The following is a 19,139-nucleotide window of genomic DNA, read 5'->3' on the forward strand; positions in this document are numbered from 1 at the left end:
AACTTTGGAGGAAGTTCTACACTTAGGCTGCAGAGTTCTCAACAACTTGATGGAGCCAGTGTCCTATACTTTGTAGGAGTGAAGCCAGTTAAATTATGGCCCCATAAGTTCCTTGAGTGGGAAAGTCTTGTCCTTTAAAAATATACTCCACCGTAGGCCACCATCTCCAATATCATCAGTGATACTGTAGCTTTACTTTATTTTTATTTTTTGTATTCTCCCTTTTCTCAGTCTCTCTGAGTTTTGCTTACTCCTGGCCTCTTTTAAAATACTTTTTTTCAAGAATATGATCTTGGATTACTTAACAGGAAAACAATGAAATAAAACCTCAATGTTCCCAATCTTTCTATCTTAATGATTTCTAGTCAGAATCAACCGAAATGATTTCTTAAAATATTTTTTAGGAAATTGGATTAAATGAAATAACCCTTAATAAAAAATGCCAGAGTTAAAAATGGAACCCTTTTGTGATCAGGTACTAATTGGGAATAAGAACGGTGGCAGTGGTCTCCAAACTTTCTTGCTTGTGTAGCCTTTAAAATAATTAGAAAAACTAAGTACTTTCTTTCATTTATAAATCAACATCTAACATTTTTTTACCATATAAATTTAAATGACAGCAAAAGATGCAATTTCTATGGTATTTTTAAACTCTATATTTACAGTAGAGAATAATTATATCACTCAAGTATTTCCAGTGGAATTTAAATACAATACCTATTTGATACTCATCTTCATCCATTTAAAAATATAACAATAAGGCATTTAACATAAAGTTGACATCATTTTCAAATAGATGAAATGTGGGGTATTTCCTTGGCGGTCCAGTGGTTAAGACTCCACGCTTTCAATGCAGGGGACGCAGGTTCGATTCCTGGTCAGGGAACTAGGATCCCACATGCCCCGTGGCACAGGCCAAAAAAAAAAAAAAAAAAGGGAGATGAAATGTACTGTTTTCAAGAATAATAAAAATAGATGGGGAGTTGAAAAAGTTTTTTAATAGGAGTGTCACTACATTCTTTAAATTAACAACAAAAGTTTGTTGTAATGATATATCAGCTGATAGCTTGATTAGGTCATCCTACAGTTTTGTTGAAAGTAAATTATTAGAAATATCTAGGCTTATGAGAGAATTATTATCTAGTCATTAGAGTCATTTTTCCATACCACACCTACACCAATATTTCCAACTGTCTTTTGCATTAGCGTTCCTAAGGTTTTTATAATTGGGGACATATATCATAATAAGATTTCTGGTGGGTAACAGGTGTGCTTTCTTTTAAGTGGAAGAATAGTTATTACTGGCAAGACAGGGAAGAAGAAATTTTAGGAAACAGACTTCTCCTAAAAATCCAAAAATTGATTTCCTTTGATGTATCATTGAAGGAATATTCCAGAAAGTAGCCTCCAGGATTATGCTTATCCCAATTTGCAGATCACTGAACTAGAGTTCAAAAGGCAAAACAAAAAAGGGAAGGAGATACAAGAAATTAGTCTTTTCTGGTTTACACTATAACTTGAATGTCATGCTTCACATGTAACATTTTATGCTGTGCTTTCTTCATGAATGATGCTTCAGACTCCAATGAGGAAAGTATTAATAGTTTTTAATGTTACAGGTGTTCCTTGGAAAAATGCTTAACATTGTGTTCTGAAAAACAATAAAGTAACAGGTGAATGCTGTGTTTATTAAGATAGTGTTAAAAACTTAGTCTGTTTCTTTAATGTCTTTACTGTCTGATATTCGTAATTTTCAAGGGCATGGGCCTATGATCATAGCGTGGGATGGAGAGGAAAGTTAAACACCGATGTATTATATTATGTGAAGAGTTGCCTTTGGTAATGTTGTAAATGGTGTTACTTCTCCTTGTTTAGCTGTGTTCATGCTACAAAAATGTAGTTTTAGACCCTTTGGTTCTATTAGGTACCACTGTGCATCATTTAACTCCAAAGAGGAGAGTGAGATTTAATTAGCTAAGGCACATATTTCTTTAAGTTTTTCCTCTTGCTTGGGTGCAAATTTAGTATAAAACCATTCAGATACTATTATTTGTTTACTTTGCATTATTGCAATGACTAACACCAGAGGACCATATAAATCACCACTTTAATCAAACAAAATAACTTTTAACTTAATTAACTGGAAAAAAAAGGAACAGTATTGGTGTGAATATTGATGATAACTGAAATGTAAGATTTAAAAGGAAAAAAAAAGATTTGAAAGATATTAAAGGTAGACACAATTAACACAAACCCATTGTGTGAATACGATTGTATAATGGCTACATTTGATAATAAAATTCTCCTGTTTAAAGAATAATAATTTAATCAATATGCCTCTTCTCTAAGAATATGTGATTATCCAAGAAGAATGATAGAAAAAGAGGGTGAGCACTAAAAAGTCTTTGACGGTGATGGTTTGGAATATTAGGGGCCTGGTGTCTAGGAGGAAATATGAAGAATATCAAAATATCTTTGAAAACATTTGATATAATTCTGGTCTGCAACCCTTTGTTCTAAACCCTGTATATCTTAGAGTGAAGCAGCTGAGTAAACTTCCAAATTAGAACCTGCTGTTCCACACCCCTGGAATTGTCATAATTTTTAGCTGTACAAACAACACATAAACAATTGCTTTTGGAAGAGCTGGAGATATTTAGGTATAAAGTCTAAATTCAAATGTTATGGCAGATGAGTCATATGCTTCCTACTGATAACCATCCTCCAAAAGACTGGTTAAACTCCATAAAACCGAACAAAACAAAAAGCTAGGCTCTACAATCTTTGTACCTTAAGAAGTTCTAATTTCTTGTTTTAAACAGAAAATTGGCCTTTTCAGAGTGTTTGAGTTGAAAGACGATTTTTCATGGGTCTCGCATTTCAGCATGTCTCATGAGAAAAAGCACCAATTTTGTTCCAGGCTGTCTTTCTAAGGATGTTCATAAAACAAACAACCTTGGAAGACAGAGTGTCCCCTCTAGAGCAAAATTTTGTTTACTATCCAGTAAATTAAAGATAATGTCTCCCTCCAGGGGAAAAATCAGGCTGGCTTACTGTCTATTATAAAAGATTTGGGTTCCCTAAGCTTGGGGTTCCTCTCCTCTAAAATAACCCAATCTAGGTATAGGTGTCACCTGGCCTGGTTCATAATGCCCTGTGGGTATTGGGGCCTGGGGAATTTGTGCAAATGCTGGTAGTCTGGCTATGGCTATTGCTATGAATAATAAACTGTCCTTTGTCTCTGACCAAGGAGTCTTGTGTCTTTGTCAAAATCCATGAAACTGAGGCTAACTTGTAAGCTTGCGAGTGGGCTCAAATATCAGCCAGTTTACAGTTCTTGAGAGTTTGATTACTTGTGGCTATGGTAGGATTTTTCTACAAAGATCTTTTATTGCTATTATTAACTTTAGACTTCCAGCTTACATCTGAGAAATTTAACGTGATTGTTAAGCCTGAGATAATCCACTGAAATATTTCTATAAGCTCTAACACTAACTAAGTAAACAAATTCCAGGCTCAGACTTCTACATATTTCTCTTAGGAAAACCAGGAAGGCGTTGTCTCAAATCTTTTTTGGAAAGAGTTAAGTTCTAAAACATTCAATTACTAAACCAAGGTAGGAATTATTATCCCATGATATGACTAATCTCAATTTCTCTCTTTTTTTTTTTTTTTTTCCCACTCCAGGGGAAACGTTGAATCTTGTATTTGGAGCAAATATGGAAATTTGGAAATGAATATTTTGGCTAACACCATACATTTTTTTAAATGGCCTTAATTTTAGTAAATTTAAAACATGAAACTTCTTTAGTCATCAAATGAATTAGAGGTGGCCACACATCCTCAGTTGAATAGTTTTACTCAGATATAACTTTTGGTCAAATGTGCATGGGGTTCCCCACAAACCACTTTTATTTCTGATGGCCTAGATATTGACACAGATTCATACTAGAGAAGATCAGGATATGTCAACCCTAGACTAGAGAGACAGCTCCCCTTCATCACAGAAGCTGAGAGAGTTCCAGAAACTTTTTTTGACTCATCTAACAAATATTTCTTGAGCCCCTATTGTGGGCCAGGCCCTAGGTTAGGCTCAAGGAAACAACAATGAACAAGCCAAAGTTTGTGTGCACACAGGACACAGAGTCTAAATTAGTTGCACCAACTTAGAAGAATGGACAGTTGGGTGTTTCTCAACCTAAATCACACCTTTCACCTTTCGCCAAAGACTCAGAATTTTCTGTAACACCTGTCTGATAACCTAGAAAACTCTCTTGACTGTAGGTAATGCAGAAATGAACCATATTTCAAGCAACACATGTATTTTCTTTAGTCTTGACCTAACTGGAATGGTGTGCATAGAAGGGAGGTGAGGAGGACCATGGCATCATAATTCAATATGTGGCTATGGAGCATCTGCTGTGTCTCCTGATGTGCCTTAAGCAAAATGACTGCTGGGGTCAGTGCTGGCCTTACCAAAGCTATACATCTCTTGTCTAGACTACGGCCAGATATTTTAAAATAGCACTAATGACTAAGTGTATTGAGTCCATGCCACACACCAGGCACTACACGAGGTACACGTCATACAAATGGCTTTGTTCAACCCCACAGTTACACTGTGAGGTGGATCAGGAAGCTGAAGCCTAGGGAGATGGATTCACCTGCCTGGAGTCCTACACTGTAGAGCTGTGATTCAAGGTCAGGCAGCCTAATGCCAAAGCGTAGTCTGAATTCACACACTGTTGTATAGCCTCCACAGGCTTTCTGCTCTTCTCCTAAACCTCCAAGCTCACGTCTCCCTTAAGGCCACTTGATGTTATCCCTGATCCTTCTTGATTTTTCTTCATCACTCTTACCTCCACCTAAATGTTGACACTTCTCTCCTCCTGAAGTTGTATTATACATGTATTCATTTTCTGGCTTATTGCCTGTCCCCACCACTAGCTCCATTGGGGCGAGGTGTGGCTCTCTCTCATCCATCCCTAAATCACCAGCAATGGGTACCATGCCCAGTGGGTTGTGGTGAGCAATCCACACGTGCTGGACAAGTAAGTGAGCAGATGAATCCCTACCACTGTCTCCCTCTCTCCTCTCTTCGTAATCACTCTAAGATGCTTTCTTGATGGAACTCCTGCCTATTTGGTAGAAGAGATTGGGGGAGGTGATTTGCTGTCACCTGTCATTCAGTCTTCAGTGTAAAGTTCCGCTTGAACTTGTGAATACAAAGGCAGTTAAAGGATGACAGTCATAGCCTCATTACAGAACTTAATATGTGACCTTGGACAAATTCCTTCCATCTGCTCTAATGAAAAGATATTAGTCATGAGATGGAAGAGGACTTTAATTAATTTATGGACATAGGAATTTTTGGATTTAAAAAAAGCCCTAATAATTGTTCTTTTTAATTAATTTATTTATTTTTATTATTTATTTTTTATACAGCAGGTTCTTATCTATTTTATACATATTAGTGTATACATGTCAATCCCAATCTCCCAATTCATCCCTCCACCACCCCACTCCCCTCCTTTCCCCCCTTGGTGTCCATACGTTTGTTCTCTACATCTGTGTCTCAATTTCTGCCTTGCAAACCGATTCATCTGTACCATTTTTCTAGATTCCACATATATGCGTTAATATACATATTTGTTTTTCTCTTTCTGACTTACTTCACTCTGTAGGACAGTCTCTAGGTCCATCCACGTCTCTACAAATGGCCCAATTTCATTCCCTTTTATAAAAGCCCTAATAATTGTTGTGAAAAGAACAGTCACACACATTTTTCTGAGTTACAGAGACTGTTCTAAGGAGGGCAGCTACACAAGTGTTACCTCAGATGAACTCATGAAATAATAACTTTACGCCTTGGGCTTGGGCTTGGGCTCATCTCTGCTTTACTTTTGAAGCCCAAGAAGAAGAGAAATCATTATGTGGCTCTATGTCCTCATAATGTCAGGACTTTTTGGTTCTACCCTGAAGCTTGAACCACAATAATAAAGTGTTCAGTTATTAGAAGGAGCTAAAATGATCAGGACCACCCCAGAAAGACTGGAAAGTCAAGTTAAGATTTCGAACATATTTTAAAGTGAGAGATGAAGCGTGGAAAACGGAATGTTTCATAAAAATCTCCAATAAAAGCAGTGGGGTATATATTGTGATTTTTATTTGATGGAAGAGTTTTGGTATTGGTTACAGAGAAATGGAGGGCAGAGATTCTTAACCTCGGGCTATGAAACCCCTCAGCAGGCTAGTGTAGCCTACAGATTCCTTCATAGAATAATATTTTAAATGTATAAAATAAAATATATGAGATTACTTGGTACCAAATTTATGCCCCCTCCTGAATTCTAGATTCCAGGGTACCCCATTTATGCTAAAATCAGGGAAACAGATGACCAGAAAGTAAAATGATGTAGGGCATACACTTTAACCTAAAAATAGAAATACTTTTTGACAAGAGAAACTATGTTGTGATCTAATACAATGAAGGAATGTTGTTCTAAGCCAACACATATTTTAAAAGATTTAATAAAGATGATTTAATCTTGCTTTGATTTTGCTTTGGAACAGCAAGTACTTTTCCCTTTATGCCCCTATTTACACAAAGGATTTACTTCTATTACAAGTAATAAACTCTCTAAATGAAATACCTGAGCAATAATCGCATCAGGTTAATACGTTTATAATGCGTTCACGATCTGGTATGAAAATTTGCTCTTAATAAAAATCTTCTTTAAATTCCAACTGGTTCATGCCAATGCTCTAGAATACAATTTTGGTGACTGAATTGGAATTCTTATGGTATGTTTTCTTTAGAAAAGAAAAAATGAACTGCAGCATGAATATAAACAGAAATGGCTAACTCTTAGCAAGAAAAATAAAGGACAATTATTCAGATCTCTTCTAAAAACCCTAAGAGAATTGACAGTCTCAAGCCACCCACGTGAATTAACTGCTTGTTTTCCTTAGAGGGAATGTTTGGGATTCTGTCTCCGACTGCTTGCCTTCTACCCTCAGGCGTGACTATCCGGATCAGTGCTTGGAACAGCAATTACAAGTTGAAGAAACCGTGAGATGAAGGGTTATTTCCCTTTCCCAAACCCAAACGTCCTTCAGACTGAGATTCTCCATCTCATTAGCATTGCTTTTGTTCTAAGAAACGCTCAAAAAGACTCTCTTCTCCATGTGAAAGCAAAAAGCAAAGGTGTCCAAAAAAAATCTGGGACTACTTTTAGATACTCTGTGTCTAAAAGTAGGAATTAGTGAAAGTCCCAAATAACTCTTTACGACCTGACAAAGAAAGGCCCTAAATGCCTCCAACTACTTATTTCTGAGCACTGCTAACTCTCCTGCATCTTTTCTTAGAGGCAAAAACAGAAAGAGATTTTTAAAACTCACACCACAGTTGAGACAGGAGGGAAGGCGGCAAGGCACAAGAATGACATGGCTGTTGAGGCTATGACAAAAACTGGTTAGAACAGATATGTGCAAGATGGTGGAAGATTTGACTTCCAGAGGACCTTGAGCCTCGTTATAAGCTCATTATGAGACACTAGCTATGCTAAATGACATACACACAGGCACCACGACAGTTCCAAAGCCAACCATTAAAGGCCAAAAAGTGGGCCGTGGCCCAATTCCTGGAAATCTCTGTCTCTTCCCCAAAATAGTTGTAATAATCTTCCCACTTGTCCGCCTATGAAATTACCCAGCTCATAAAAACTAACGACCCCATATTTCGGGGCCTCTCGCCTTCTGAGATGGTCCATGCTCTGTCTGTGGAGTGTGTATCTCCCTAAATAAACCTGCTTTCCCACTTAACTTTCAGGGCAGAGTCCTCTTGCCTGCCCTCTTGTATCCTTCACAAGCGTCCTATATTAATAAATCGACTTGCCTATCACTTCGCCTCTCACTGAATTCCTTCTGTGCTGAGACGTAAAGAACCTGAGGTCCATTAAATCCTGTGACCAGGTGTGTGGTTTCAGCTGGGAGATTGTGGGTTTGAGTCCCCGCCTAAGCCAGAAATTTTGGGTTCAAGTCCCAACTGAAGTGCAGCTGGATTCGAGTCCCACCTGAAGGAGTGAGATTAGAAGATTGTGGGTTCGAGTCTCAAACTGAGGTGTGTGGTTTCAAAGTGATGGATTGTTTTGCAAAAACATGATGGTTTCAGGAGGAACAGGCGCTTCTGTGGCAACCTAGTGTTCCCAGCTTTCCTGGTACTTAGCCTACCCACTAGATAGCTTGACACAGATAAAGAAGCACACTTCAAGATTTTTCCTGTATATTCACCTTAGTTTTAAAGTTCTTCTTTCCCTCTCCTCCTTAGAAACATAAATGTACCCCTGCATGGTTTTCAAACAGATATATACAGTGCTGACTTAAAGGGACAGAAGGAAAAAATGTGAGATGTCGTGTCTTCCCTCAAAGAGCTTACAATCCAGTAACCACATTCTGGTTAATAAACCAAACAAGCATACAAAAGCAGTACACTATATCATTAAGGACTAAGTTGTATTATCACGTGGTAACTTCCATTTACATCACACACTGTAACATCCAAAACACTTGCACATGCATTAGTTCCCTTGATGCTCACCTATACTCTGTGAGATAAGACAGGTATTATTATGCCCAATTCATGGATTTAGAGAGCGCTTCAGAGAAAATAAATGACTTAAAAACATATAACCAGTAGGCAGAAGAACGGAGATTAGAGCCTAGGTTTTGTGATTTTAAATTCAGGCTCTTTGTAGCCCAGAACTGAACTAGTCTACACTAGAAATAACTAGTAGTTCGTACAAATAAAGACCTTGAAGAAATGGAGTGAATTCATAAAAGAGATAAGACTTTCACTGAGCTTTCAAGATAGGAGGCACTTGGGTAGAGTAGGGGGGAAGGAAAAGAGGCCACAACAGATGCTTTCTGTCTCTTGACCTGGGTGGGGAGCAATGGGAAATAAAAATGCCCAGAGAGGCAAAGCATTGCCTCATGTCACAACGCCATGGGGCATCATTCTCCTTATATCCCATGTGGAATCTATATGTGTTTCTATATGAATGGTAGCCCTGAAAGAAAACTCCACAGACTACGATGTAAATGGTGCCCCTTGGAGTTGTGCAGACACTCTGATGGAGTTGGGTGGGATGATGGAGAACCTTGAAAATCACACATCTTTTCCCTCCAGGATGAGTGATATAGTCATAGAAAGAGCATGGAATTCGGCTTCAGATGTCCAGAGTTCTAGTCCTAAATCTGTGTGATCTCAATCTCTGAGAGTTTCTTGTTTCTTTTCTCTAAAAGGAAAATGTAGGACTAGGTCATTTCTAATCTTTTCATCTTGAAAGGCATTTGGTTCTTCTGATATGGAAGAAAGTGGGAAGCCGTGGAAGATTTGTGAGCTGTGGTGACATGGGGAACATGATTACTTAGGGAATACTGGTGTGGAGGATGGCTGGGTGTGGGAAAGGCCTAGAAGGGGAAAGAACCACAGGAAGGGTATCCCAGTAATCTAGGGATGAGACTGAAAGGGGGTAGACTAGGATGGCAGAAGTGGGAAGGAAAAATGAACACAGGAACCCTTTGTGAGGGAAAATCCAAGAGCATTTATTTGGTCATTGACTGGATTGGGAAACGGTCCCAGAGCGTCAGACCTGAGTGACTGGCAGAGTGACTACCCCGTGGAAAAGAAAGACAAGTCCCCTTGACATGAGGGGAATAAGAATTCAGCCTCAGCTTCTTTGTGTTCAGCGGACGGTGAAGCATCAAAATGGAAAAGTTCAGCAACCATTGGGAAAAAGGGAACAAGAAGTCACGTGAGGCAACGGAACTGGAGATACGTGACAGTGGTCAGCTCAAGGGAGACAATTAACATTCCTGAGAAAATAAATATGAAAGCTTTTATCATGCATTAGCAAAAGAGTGTTTTTTGGTTTTATAGCTAAAGAAACAAAAGCCAAGAGACAGTAATGAAATGACCTCATGGCTTCTTTAGAACCAGATGGAATGGAAGCTAGTCATATAGTTTAACAAGTAATATCTTAATGAAAAGAAATGAATGTCTATCAGAGAAACTGAAGACAGGATACAGAGGCTTTGACCTTCTGAAATATTTCTTTCCAGATTCTCATCTATTCTCTTAGTCAAGTTTATCACTCTGGCCATTTTGTACTGTGTCAGTTTAGCTAAGCTGGAACTACATTTCCTTCCCTGTGTAGTTCTGGGTAAGGGTTGCCCAGAAGAGAAGTTTGCCTGAGACTTGGAAGGCTAAAGTGACACTCAGCCCTGTGCCTGGGGGGTTGGTGCCCTGGACATCAGTGCAGACTGTACACATTGTTGTGGTCTGCTGGTTCTCCTTGTTGGCATGGGGAGCAGCCAGTGCACCCAGATCCCCTCCTCCAACTTCTCCAAGTACCAGGCCAGGCACATGGGCAGGGCTCTGTGGAGAAGGACATCAGTTTTTCTGCAGGTGGCCTGCGTCATCAGAGTTGACATGGGAGACAGATGTGGGTTCCATGTTCTTCTTATGGATTCCAGTTTGCCCTAGCAGGGTCCCTTGTCTTTGCTGCCCCCTGCTCTACATCCAGCTTTTCCTCCCACCTTCCCTGCTGACCTGCAGAGACTTCAGGCTGCAACCAGATGCAGAAGCCGCAGGCTTCACAGACTCCACCAGTTTTTCTTGGCGGCCCTGATTAGTGACTTTCTCCTTTGCCTCTAACCGTCCCCTACCAGACCTTTGCTTGCTCAGCAGCTCTCACAATTATGCAGTGTCTAATCCCTGTAGAGAATTCCTTATCTCATATCACTCACAGCAGTTCTGCTTTTCTGCTAGGACTGCTCACACTGTCTTCTCATCCAGGCCTTTCAATACCTAGCCTCCCTTTAATTGACTGTACTTTGTGCATTTCACTTATTCTCAAGGGATCATTAGCTATCAGAAAAGGGTGATGAAATTTTTTTTTTTTTTTTTTTCTGTACGCGGGCCTCTCACTGTTGTGGCCTCTCCCGTTGCGGAGCACAGGCTCCGGACGCGCAGGCCCAGCGGCCATGGCTCACGGGCCCAGGCGCTCCGCGGCATCTGGGATCTTCCCGGACCGGGGCACGAACCCGCATCCCCTGCATCGGCAGGCGGACTCTCAACCACTGCGCCACCAGGGAAGCCCGGGTGATGAAATTTTAAACTTCATCTTAATATCTCTAAATAGGCATCACGATAGACTGGGAACCAATATTAAACCATGGTGTCTGGGGACATTATCTATAGGCTTCTAGGGCCTGGGCTGGAAGCCTCCACGGCACCCAGAACTACCCAGCTCTGTGAACAGAAAGAAAGAAGCTGCTATCTTGTTTAAGCCACTGTTATTTTGGCCTTTATTATAGCTGAGCTTGAATTCCAACCAATATACACACTAAACATTATCTTAATCAGTTTAGTTATTCAAGTAAATGCACATCAAAAACTTCTGCATTCTCATCATTATTTTCCTTCTCTTTTATCCTGTAGCTCAGCCTTATAAAAACTGTTCATGCTCGCTTAGCTAGCAGAGCTTCAGAAAAAGAGAGACTGTCTCTATCCTGCATAAAATGCAGTGGCCCATTAATAGCCTCATGTGATGGACAATAATACACTATTTTCATTCATTCTTTTTTCTAATATATCTTCAAGGAGAGGACTGAACTGACAATTAACAGTTACTATCAAGACCAACACAGTTCTGCCTATTCTTGTCTTGGCCATTTCAGAAGACAAGGGATGTTTTCATGAGAGCAAGTCACTTAACTTCTCTGAGATTCAGTGTCGTCATTTATAAAATTTGGTGAATACTTTTCTTCCCAGGCTTGTTGTGAAGGTAAAATGAAGTACTCCAAAATATGTAAAAACTTCCTAGAGCAGTGTTTGACATAATAGGTGCCAATAAATATTAGCTGAATCTAAAGCTTAAATTATGTATTTTTAAAAATTAGTATAGAATACTATTTAAGGAATTCTAGAAGGTAAATAACAAATAGCCTCCAATAATTTTGTCCAAAATCAGATTGAGCTTCCTGAAAAGGGGAACTCTTGCTCTAATACAATAAAGTATCAAATGGTATGTGAGTGACTGAGGATTTACTGTACTTTTCAATGTTGCCCAAAAATTAAAGAGAAGAAGAGTATCATGAGCTTGGGAGGACTCTTACCATGAATAGGTTGGCTCTGGAAGTTTAAGATCAATGTCTCTCATATTATAATGTGTGTCATGTCATAACTTCTGCCAACCTGAGAGATCCTCTGAATGAAAACAAAGAGGGCATCCTTTTCTTAATTGATCTGTGATATTTCAAAAGATTGGATCAAGAAAACTGATGCAAAAAAGAAATATTTTTAGTTTTATGATGAATATATAGGGAAAAAAAGATGTCAGCAAAGGGAATCAATGGAACAATAAATACCACCTGAAGTTTATCAAGTAAGCAAACCTTATTGATATAGAAAGGTTCACAGACAAGGTTAAGTTGATTCCTTGGTACAAGGTAGCACTCATATCTTGCTCTTCTAATAGACTTTAAAGAGTTTCTGAAAATAACAATTTTTAAAAGGTGCTTACTCAAATTTCGTTAACTTCATATATCAGAATGGCCACATAAGTATTGTTATTGCTGCATGTTATGGCTCCCCAAAATTCATATGTTGAAACCCTAATACCCAATGTGATGACATTTAGAGATGGGGCCTTTGGGAAGTAATTAGGTCATGAGGGTGAAGCCTCCATGGTGGAATTAGTGCCCTTATGAGAAGAGACACAAAAGATCTAGTCACTTTTCTCCTCTCTCTCTCTCTCTCTCTCTCTCTCTCTCTCTGTCCCATACAGCAAAAAGTCTGCCTCTACAAACCAGGAAGAGAGCCCTACCAAGAACTGAATCTCCTAGCACCTTGATCTTGAACTTCCCAGCCTCCAGACTGTGAGAAATAACTGTTTGGTCTCTAAGCCATGGCAACCCAAACTGATTAAAACAAGTGTCTCACAGGTGCACACCCAAGATAATTGAATCTTGAAAGAATGGTAGAAGCCTGTTTCCAGGAAACTGTTCGTTAATGATGTTTATCATTTTCAGTCTTAAGAAGCAGGGTCAGGGTCCAGGAACGGGTCAGAGAGAGCAGAGGTTGATGGTATTGTAGCATTTCCTCTATCTGCCCATGCACAACCCCTTATGGGGAAATCTGTCTACTCATAGGGCGAAAGGAAGGGCCATCTTCTGGACACCAGTGCTTTAGATCATGTAGTCCAGTCTAGCCATAGCTGCTTAGACTAAAACAATCCCTTATGACCTGGCACAGCAAAAAGCAGTGTACATCAGATTCCCTCTATGGAATTTGAATGAATCAGTATCTAGAGACTGATCTCACATAGACGTAGGAGTAGAAACTAAAAGATGAGGAAGCAGAGTTGAAGGAGAGGCCGTATCGGCCATGTGCAAGTCCAGTTATTAATTAACTGAGATTAAGCAGGTCAAACCTGCTGGTTGCTGACCAGAAAGAATCAGACACAGGGAGCGTAGCTCAATCCATTCAACCAAAATCTCCTTGAAGACAGGGACAGTATCTGCCTTGTTCATTACTCTTTCCCTAATATTGAGCACAGTTCATGGCTATTAAAACAATTAGTCACTGGGTACATATCATTTGAATGAAGAGTTAAGAGTGGATCACTAGCACAAGCCCTCTCCAGAAACACTGTCCAGCGTCTGGCACCAGAAACCTGCACGTGTTCATGAGATTCCTTCTCCCTCAACACAGCCTATGTCTTCTCATTATTCTTGAACCTCCAGTATTTCCCTTTATGGGAGCAAATTTGTCTGCTCCTTGATCATTGTAAACAAAAGTTTCAATATCAACTCTGTAGGAGAGGAAAGGAAGGAGGAAGAAAGGGAGAGAGATGGAGAGGAATGATAGTGGGAGGGAGAGGTGACAGGTAGGAGTTGAGGGTGGTAGAGAGAGACTACCCTTGATTTTTAAGCGCATCATTTTCTAGTGAGGCATAAAAAAGAGCCTTCACAACTTCCCTACAGAGAGGTTTAGACTTTGGATGTGAGGCTAAAAGATGAAAGAACTGCAACAAACAACCTATTCTAGCAAACTCGAGTTTGCTCAAGAGAAGTGATTAAACTTTGTCACTGCAATAGACTGACTATATCAAATAAAACAACCTTGTGGCTACCTCCCTGTAGATTGTTTGTACTATGTTCAATGGGAATGCATTGACTCCCATTCTCTTGTTTCATAGACAGAGTAAAGTGCCCCAGGAGGTTACTCTAGCGATCAAATATACTTCAATAATGCATTATCCTTCCCATAATAATCCCTTCTTAATTCCCTTCTTCTTCTTTATTACTGGAATGCATCTACTATTGTGTCTTTAAGAAAATCTAAACACAATTTTTTTTCCTTGCACCTATGAAGAAAGTAGAGAATGATATAGAAGACAATGTCCCAGTCAACTTTGTTTTCATAAAACAATATATTCTCTTGAGCAACAAATATTTTTCAAGGTCTGATTCATTCCTAATCAACTGATATTAAAGTATCCTCATGTGACAGATAATGGGAAACTAATCCTTGGTTGAATACTAGCCCTGCGCATTTCACAAGGCAGATATAAGCCAGCCATACTTTCCTCATTAGCAGAAATATCAGGTGGCCAGTATCATCCCCATCTTCCTTCTAGTAGTTCTATGTATAAGGTACTATAGCAGTAGGATGCTCTGACGGGTCAACGTTAATATATAACATTCATAAGGGGAGAGAGGGAAGGAATGAAAAATGAAATACTTACTTGGTCCTAGACCAATTGAAAATGCAGCAACATAAACAAGCAAGCTGGCCAAGGACAGCCATTTCAAAAAAGCTGGGACGTCCGCAGGGTCCGTGATGACCTGGTACTCAGTTTGGCTTAGTCCAGCATTCGATAAGGATGCCGAGGTCGTTTCTCCTCTCCTATCCAGGTCATTTCTCGTGGGCCTTAGCGAGTTTCTGCTGCGGGAAGCCAACCCTTTAAAGGATTCTCTAAGAGTGTCATTGCTGGCTGACAGGTTACCTGGTCCATAGAGCACAGACTCATCCAAAGACTGGTTGATAGGACTATGGTTTCTGCAGATATTGGTAAAGTTCATATGGATGTTGAGATTCACGATGCCCATGGTTACCAACGAAGCTGCCATCACAGAGGAGCCGACACAGAGGAGGGTTTTGCTCCCGACATGGTCTACAAGCAGGGTGGCCGGGATGGTGCTGAGGACCTTGACAACCCCAACCCCTGTGGAAGCGAGGCTGGCCGCCTCGTTGCTTTGGAAGCCAACGGACTTCAAAACAGTGGATGCATAGAATAATATGTTTGGCTGACCAGTGATTTGTACAAAAAATACCAATGTTAAGCCTATCATGATTCGGGTCCTCATGTTGTCCTTTGAACGAAACAGATCCCCAAAACTGTACTGATATTCATCTTTCAGGGAAGATTTGATCACAGTGAGTTCCTCCGTTGTATCGGAGATGGCTCTCAGCTTTCCGAGAACCTTGCTAGCAGCTTCCTCGTGTCCCTTCATCACCAGAAACCGAGGACTTGGAGGAAGAAAGTACATCGCAATCGCCTGCAAAACTCCCAAGGGAATAACAAGGCCGAACATGTATTTCCAGCCGTGGGAAACATTGGCAAACGCGTAGTTTGAAATGTAGGCAAAAAGGATGCCAATGACGATCATCAGCTCGTTCAGCGACACAAGAAGGCCTCTCTTGTGTTGGGGAGCAATTTCTGCGATGTAGACACACGTGGCGATGGAAGAGAGCGAAATGGAAACCCCAATAGCAATGCGTCCCGCTATGAGAGCCGCATAAGATAAACTGATGATCAAGACCAGGCTCCCAAGTCCCAGGAGGCAGGATGAAAGGATGATGGCGGCCCTTCTTCCGCACCTGTCAATCAGGACCCCTCCGATGAGAGAGGCCAGTAGGGCCCCGATGAGGAGGGAGCTCACAACCATTTCCTGCTCGTGGCAGGTCAGGGCTAACAAGGTTCTTATCTGCAGAAGAGCCCCAGAGATGAGCCCAAGTTCATACCCCACCAGGAAGCCGCTGACAGCAGCCGTGACAGATGACAGGAGAGTAAACATACCGCAACCTACGAGCAGAGAGAAGAAACAGGTCAGTTCTGAATTGTGTCTGATGGAGACTTAAGCTTGTCTAAGTACGTTTTTCATAGCACTGAGTATAAACACATATAATCATAGTCAAATAATACACTAACCAAAACATGAATAAAGAAGGAAAAATCCTTTTTCTTTCATTTTTGGGGAGGAGAGGGGTGGAGACATTTAGAAAGTTATTTCTTCTATTTGTGATGTGATGTTGGTTTTTGTTTTGAGCAGAAAGATATGCGAGATAAGCAGATGACAGATGATGAGGACTGAATAAACAAGAACATGGTTTCATTCCTGCCTTGGTGTTGGAAGAGAAATTCAGAGAGCGTGGCTCCTCGGGTCCCACTGTCTAAGGCAAACCCTTGAGGGCAGGACAGAGAGTGAAGCAGCCTCTGCCAGGATGTGAGCGCCTCCATGAATTCAGAGCTGGGTCAGAAAGAAGGAGGCGGAAGTAGGTGCAGGGAAAGGACCCGACAGCATCCATCACTCACTCTGAGGAAGGAGGAAGGGGCATGGGACAGGGGGAAGAAGAACAAAAGGGGCTTTATATTGTTCCATTCTTGTAGGGTTAACATCTGAGGGAAAATGCTGAAATGTTAAAAGTCATTAATTTTCGGTGGTAGGTGCATAAGTGTTTGTTACATGTCTGTAACTTGTCATAACAGAAAGGATACAAAACAAAAAGACAAAGGCTTAGAGAAGAGGATCACAGGTCCAGGAAGCACTAGTTTCCAAGGCCGGAGCACAGAAAATCGCTCATCCTGTTTTAGGAGCTATGAGATGCCAGGACGTCATGTCATGTACGGGGGCACAGCATGAGCTTGGGGAGGGAGGTGGGAGGGGGCATCAGTGAAAGTGGGTAGGTAGAGAGGGAACACTTCATGCAAGGCCTGGCAGGTCACAGTGACAACTTTTTATTGTATTCCCAATACAGTGGGGTCCATGCCCACTGACCAGTAAGAGGGAAGACACTCTGAGCTTCTTGCTGCTGTGTGGAGACTAGTTGTCAAAAGGCAAGACCGGTAGCAGGGGGTAGCTTGTCACCTTCGTCTCGACACTAGAACTAGAAACTAGAAACGTGTGCTTGGACACACAATTATCACAAGCTGAGCTAAGGCTCTTCAACTATGCCATTGCTGGAGTAGGAGGTGTGATTTAAAAATGCCATTTAGGGCTTCCCTGGTGGCGCAGTGGTTGAGAGTCCGCCTGCCGATGCAGGGGACACGGGTTCGTGCCCCGGTCCGGGAAGATCCCACATGCCGCGGAGCGGCTGGGCCCGTGAGCCATGGCCGCTGAGTCTGCGCGTCCAGAGCCTGTGCTCCGCAACAGGAGAGGCCACAACAGTGAGAGGCCCGCATATCGCAAAAAAAAAAAAAAAAAAAAAAAAAAATGCCATTTAGCTTTGGTGAAAGGAGCAGGTCAGATAAAGGTGATCTGACATCGCCTCTCACCACAAGTATCCAAGGTATTTTACATCTCTGGGATCCTGATGGCATGTGGAAAATGGGAGACTTCAAAAATAAAATTTAAAAAGCATCAAATATTTAGATGGAGGAGCAAATAAAAATGCAATAATCCACAATAAAATAAATTTGGTGTATGAGCATTGTTTCAATTTAATACAAACCATTAAATTGAAACTACATCAGCAATTTAACCAGCTAATCAGAAAACAAATATTTAACATCATTACACAGCAGGCGTCTTCCTAGGTACTGGGAGATATCTATATATATGTACAGATATCTCTCTATATATGTATCACAATGAAACAAAACAGATGTGGTTCTTGCTCCCCACGAAACTTAACATTCTAGTGATATCTCTATTTTCTATTATTTCTTATGTACTCTTTTAATTTTCACATGCAAAATGACTTTGAAGTACTTTCATGCTCTCAATTTCCACATATTCTTTTTTCTCACTTGATCTTAAAATCCTCAACAACAAATTCTTCTACCACAGGTGATCTGAGTCAGATTCTCACATTTGGATGAGAATATCACATTGCTCCGTATCCCTTCTTGTCATCGTTCTTTACACCTAAGTTTGATGTGCTGATTAGGGTGTGTGCTCTGGTGGTTGGTCTCCAATATTCAAGTTGGAGAAATAAGCGGCTCTGGAGAATGGGGCACTTGAGAGGCAGGTTGAGTGAGGCACCCCAGAAGCAGATTTAGAGGGACAGAGGGCGGCATGGGGTACTGAGTCAAGGACACAGGGGAAGAGATGTGAGAGCTGTGTGAGTAGCAGAAGACAGTCTTTGCCACCTTGTCCTTCTCCTTAGCCTTCCTTAGTTTCCCCGTTTTGTTGGATGGGAAATAGTGCCTCCCTAGGAAAAGAAAGACCCCTTGAGATACAAGAGTTCCTTCCTTTGATGCTCTATTATCCTACTTTATTTTTATTTTTACTTTTTTAAAATAAATTTATTTATTTATTTATTTTTGGCTATGTTGGGTCTTTGTTGCTGCTCGCGGGCTTTCTCTAGTTGCAGTGATCGGGTGCTATTCTTCGTTGCGGTGCGTGGGCTTCCCATTGCGGTGGCTTCTCTTGTTGTGGAGCACGGATTCTAGGCACATGGGCTCAGTAGTTGTGGCACATGGGCTCAGTAGTTGTGGCTCGTGGGCTCTAGAGAGCAGGCTCAGTAGTTGTGGCGCACGGGCTTAGTTGCTCAGCAGCATGTGGGATCTTCCCGGACCAGGGCTCGAACCCGTGTCCCCTGCATTGGCAGGCGGATTCTTAACCACTGCGCCACCAGGGAAGCCCTCTATTATCCTACTTTGGAGAGAGTCGAGGCAGTGGGTTAAGGAAGAAAGGGGATGGGGGGAGGGGTGCAAGTCCCAAAGCCAGCTTCTTGTGGTCTTGGGGAAATATCCCCTGACAGAAGAGAGACCCAGCTTTTTCTTCTGCTTTCTGGACTTAACTTCATATGCCTAGTTCTTTTATCCAGGGTTCATAGGACACTGACA

At 41.0% G+C, this 19,139-nt stretch overlaps 1 protein-coding gene across 1 annotated transcript in view; it reads right to left on the minus strand.

The window, feature by feature from the left end:
* SLC2A12 (solute carrier family 2 member 12) overlaps positions 1-19,139 on the minus strand; it is a 58,536-nt gene that overhangs the window by 23,025 nt on the left and 16,372 nt on the right. The window contains exon 2 of the mRNA XM_079938906.1: positions 14,814-16,154. Coding sequence (XP_079795032.1) covers positions 14,814-16,154 — 1,341 coding nt within the window. The remainder of the gene's footprint in view (positions 1-14,813; positions 16,155-19,139) is intronic.

The sequence above is a fragment of the Stenella coeruleoalba genome, assembly GCF_951394435.1.
Source record: "Stenella coeruleoalba genome assembly, chromosome: 12".
Classification (NCBI taxonomy): domain Eukaryota; kingdom Metazoa; phylum Chordata; class Mammalia; order Artiodactyla; family Delphinidae; genus Stenella; species Stenella coeruleoalba.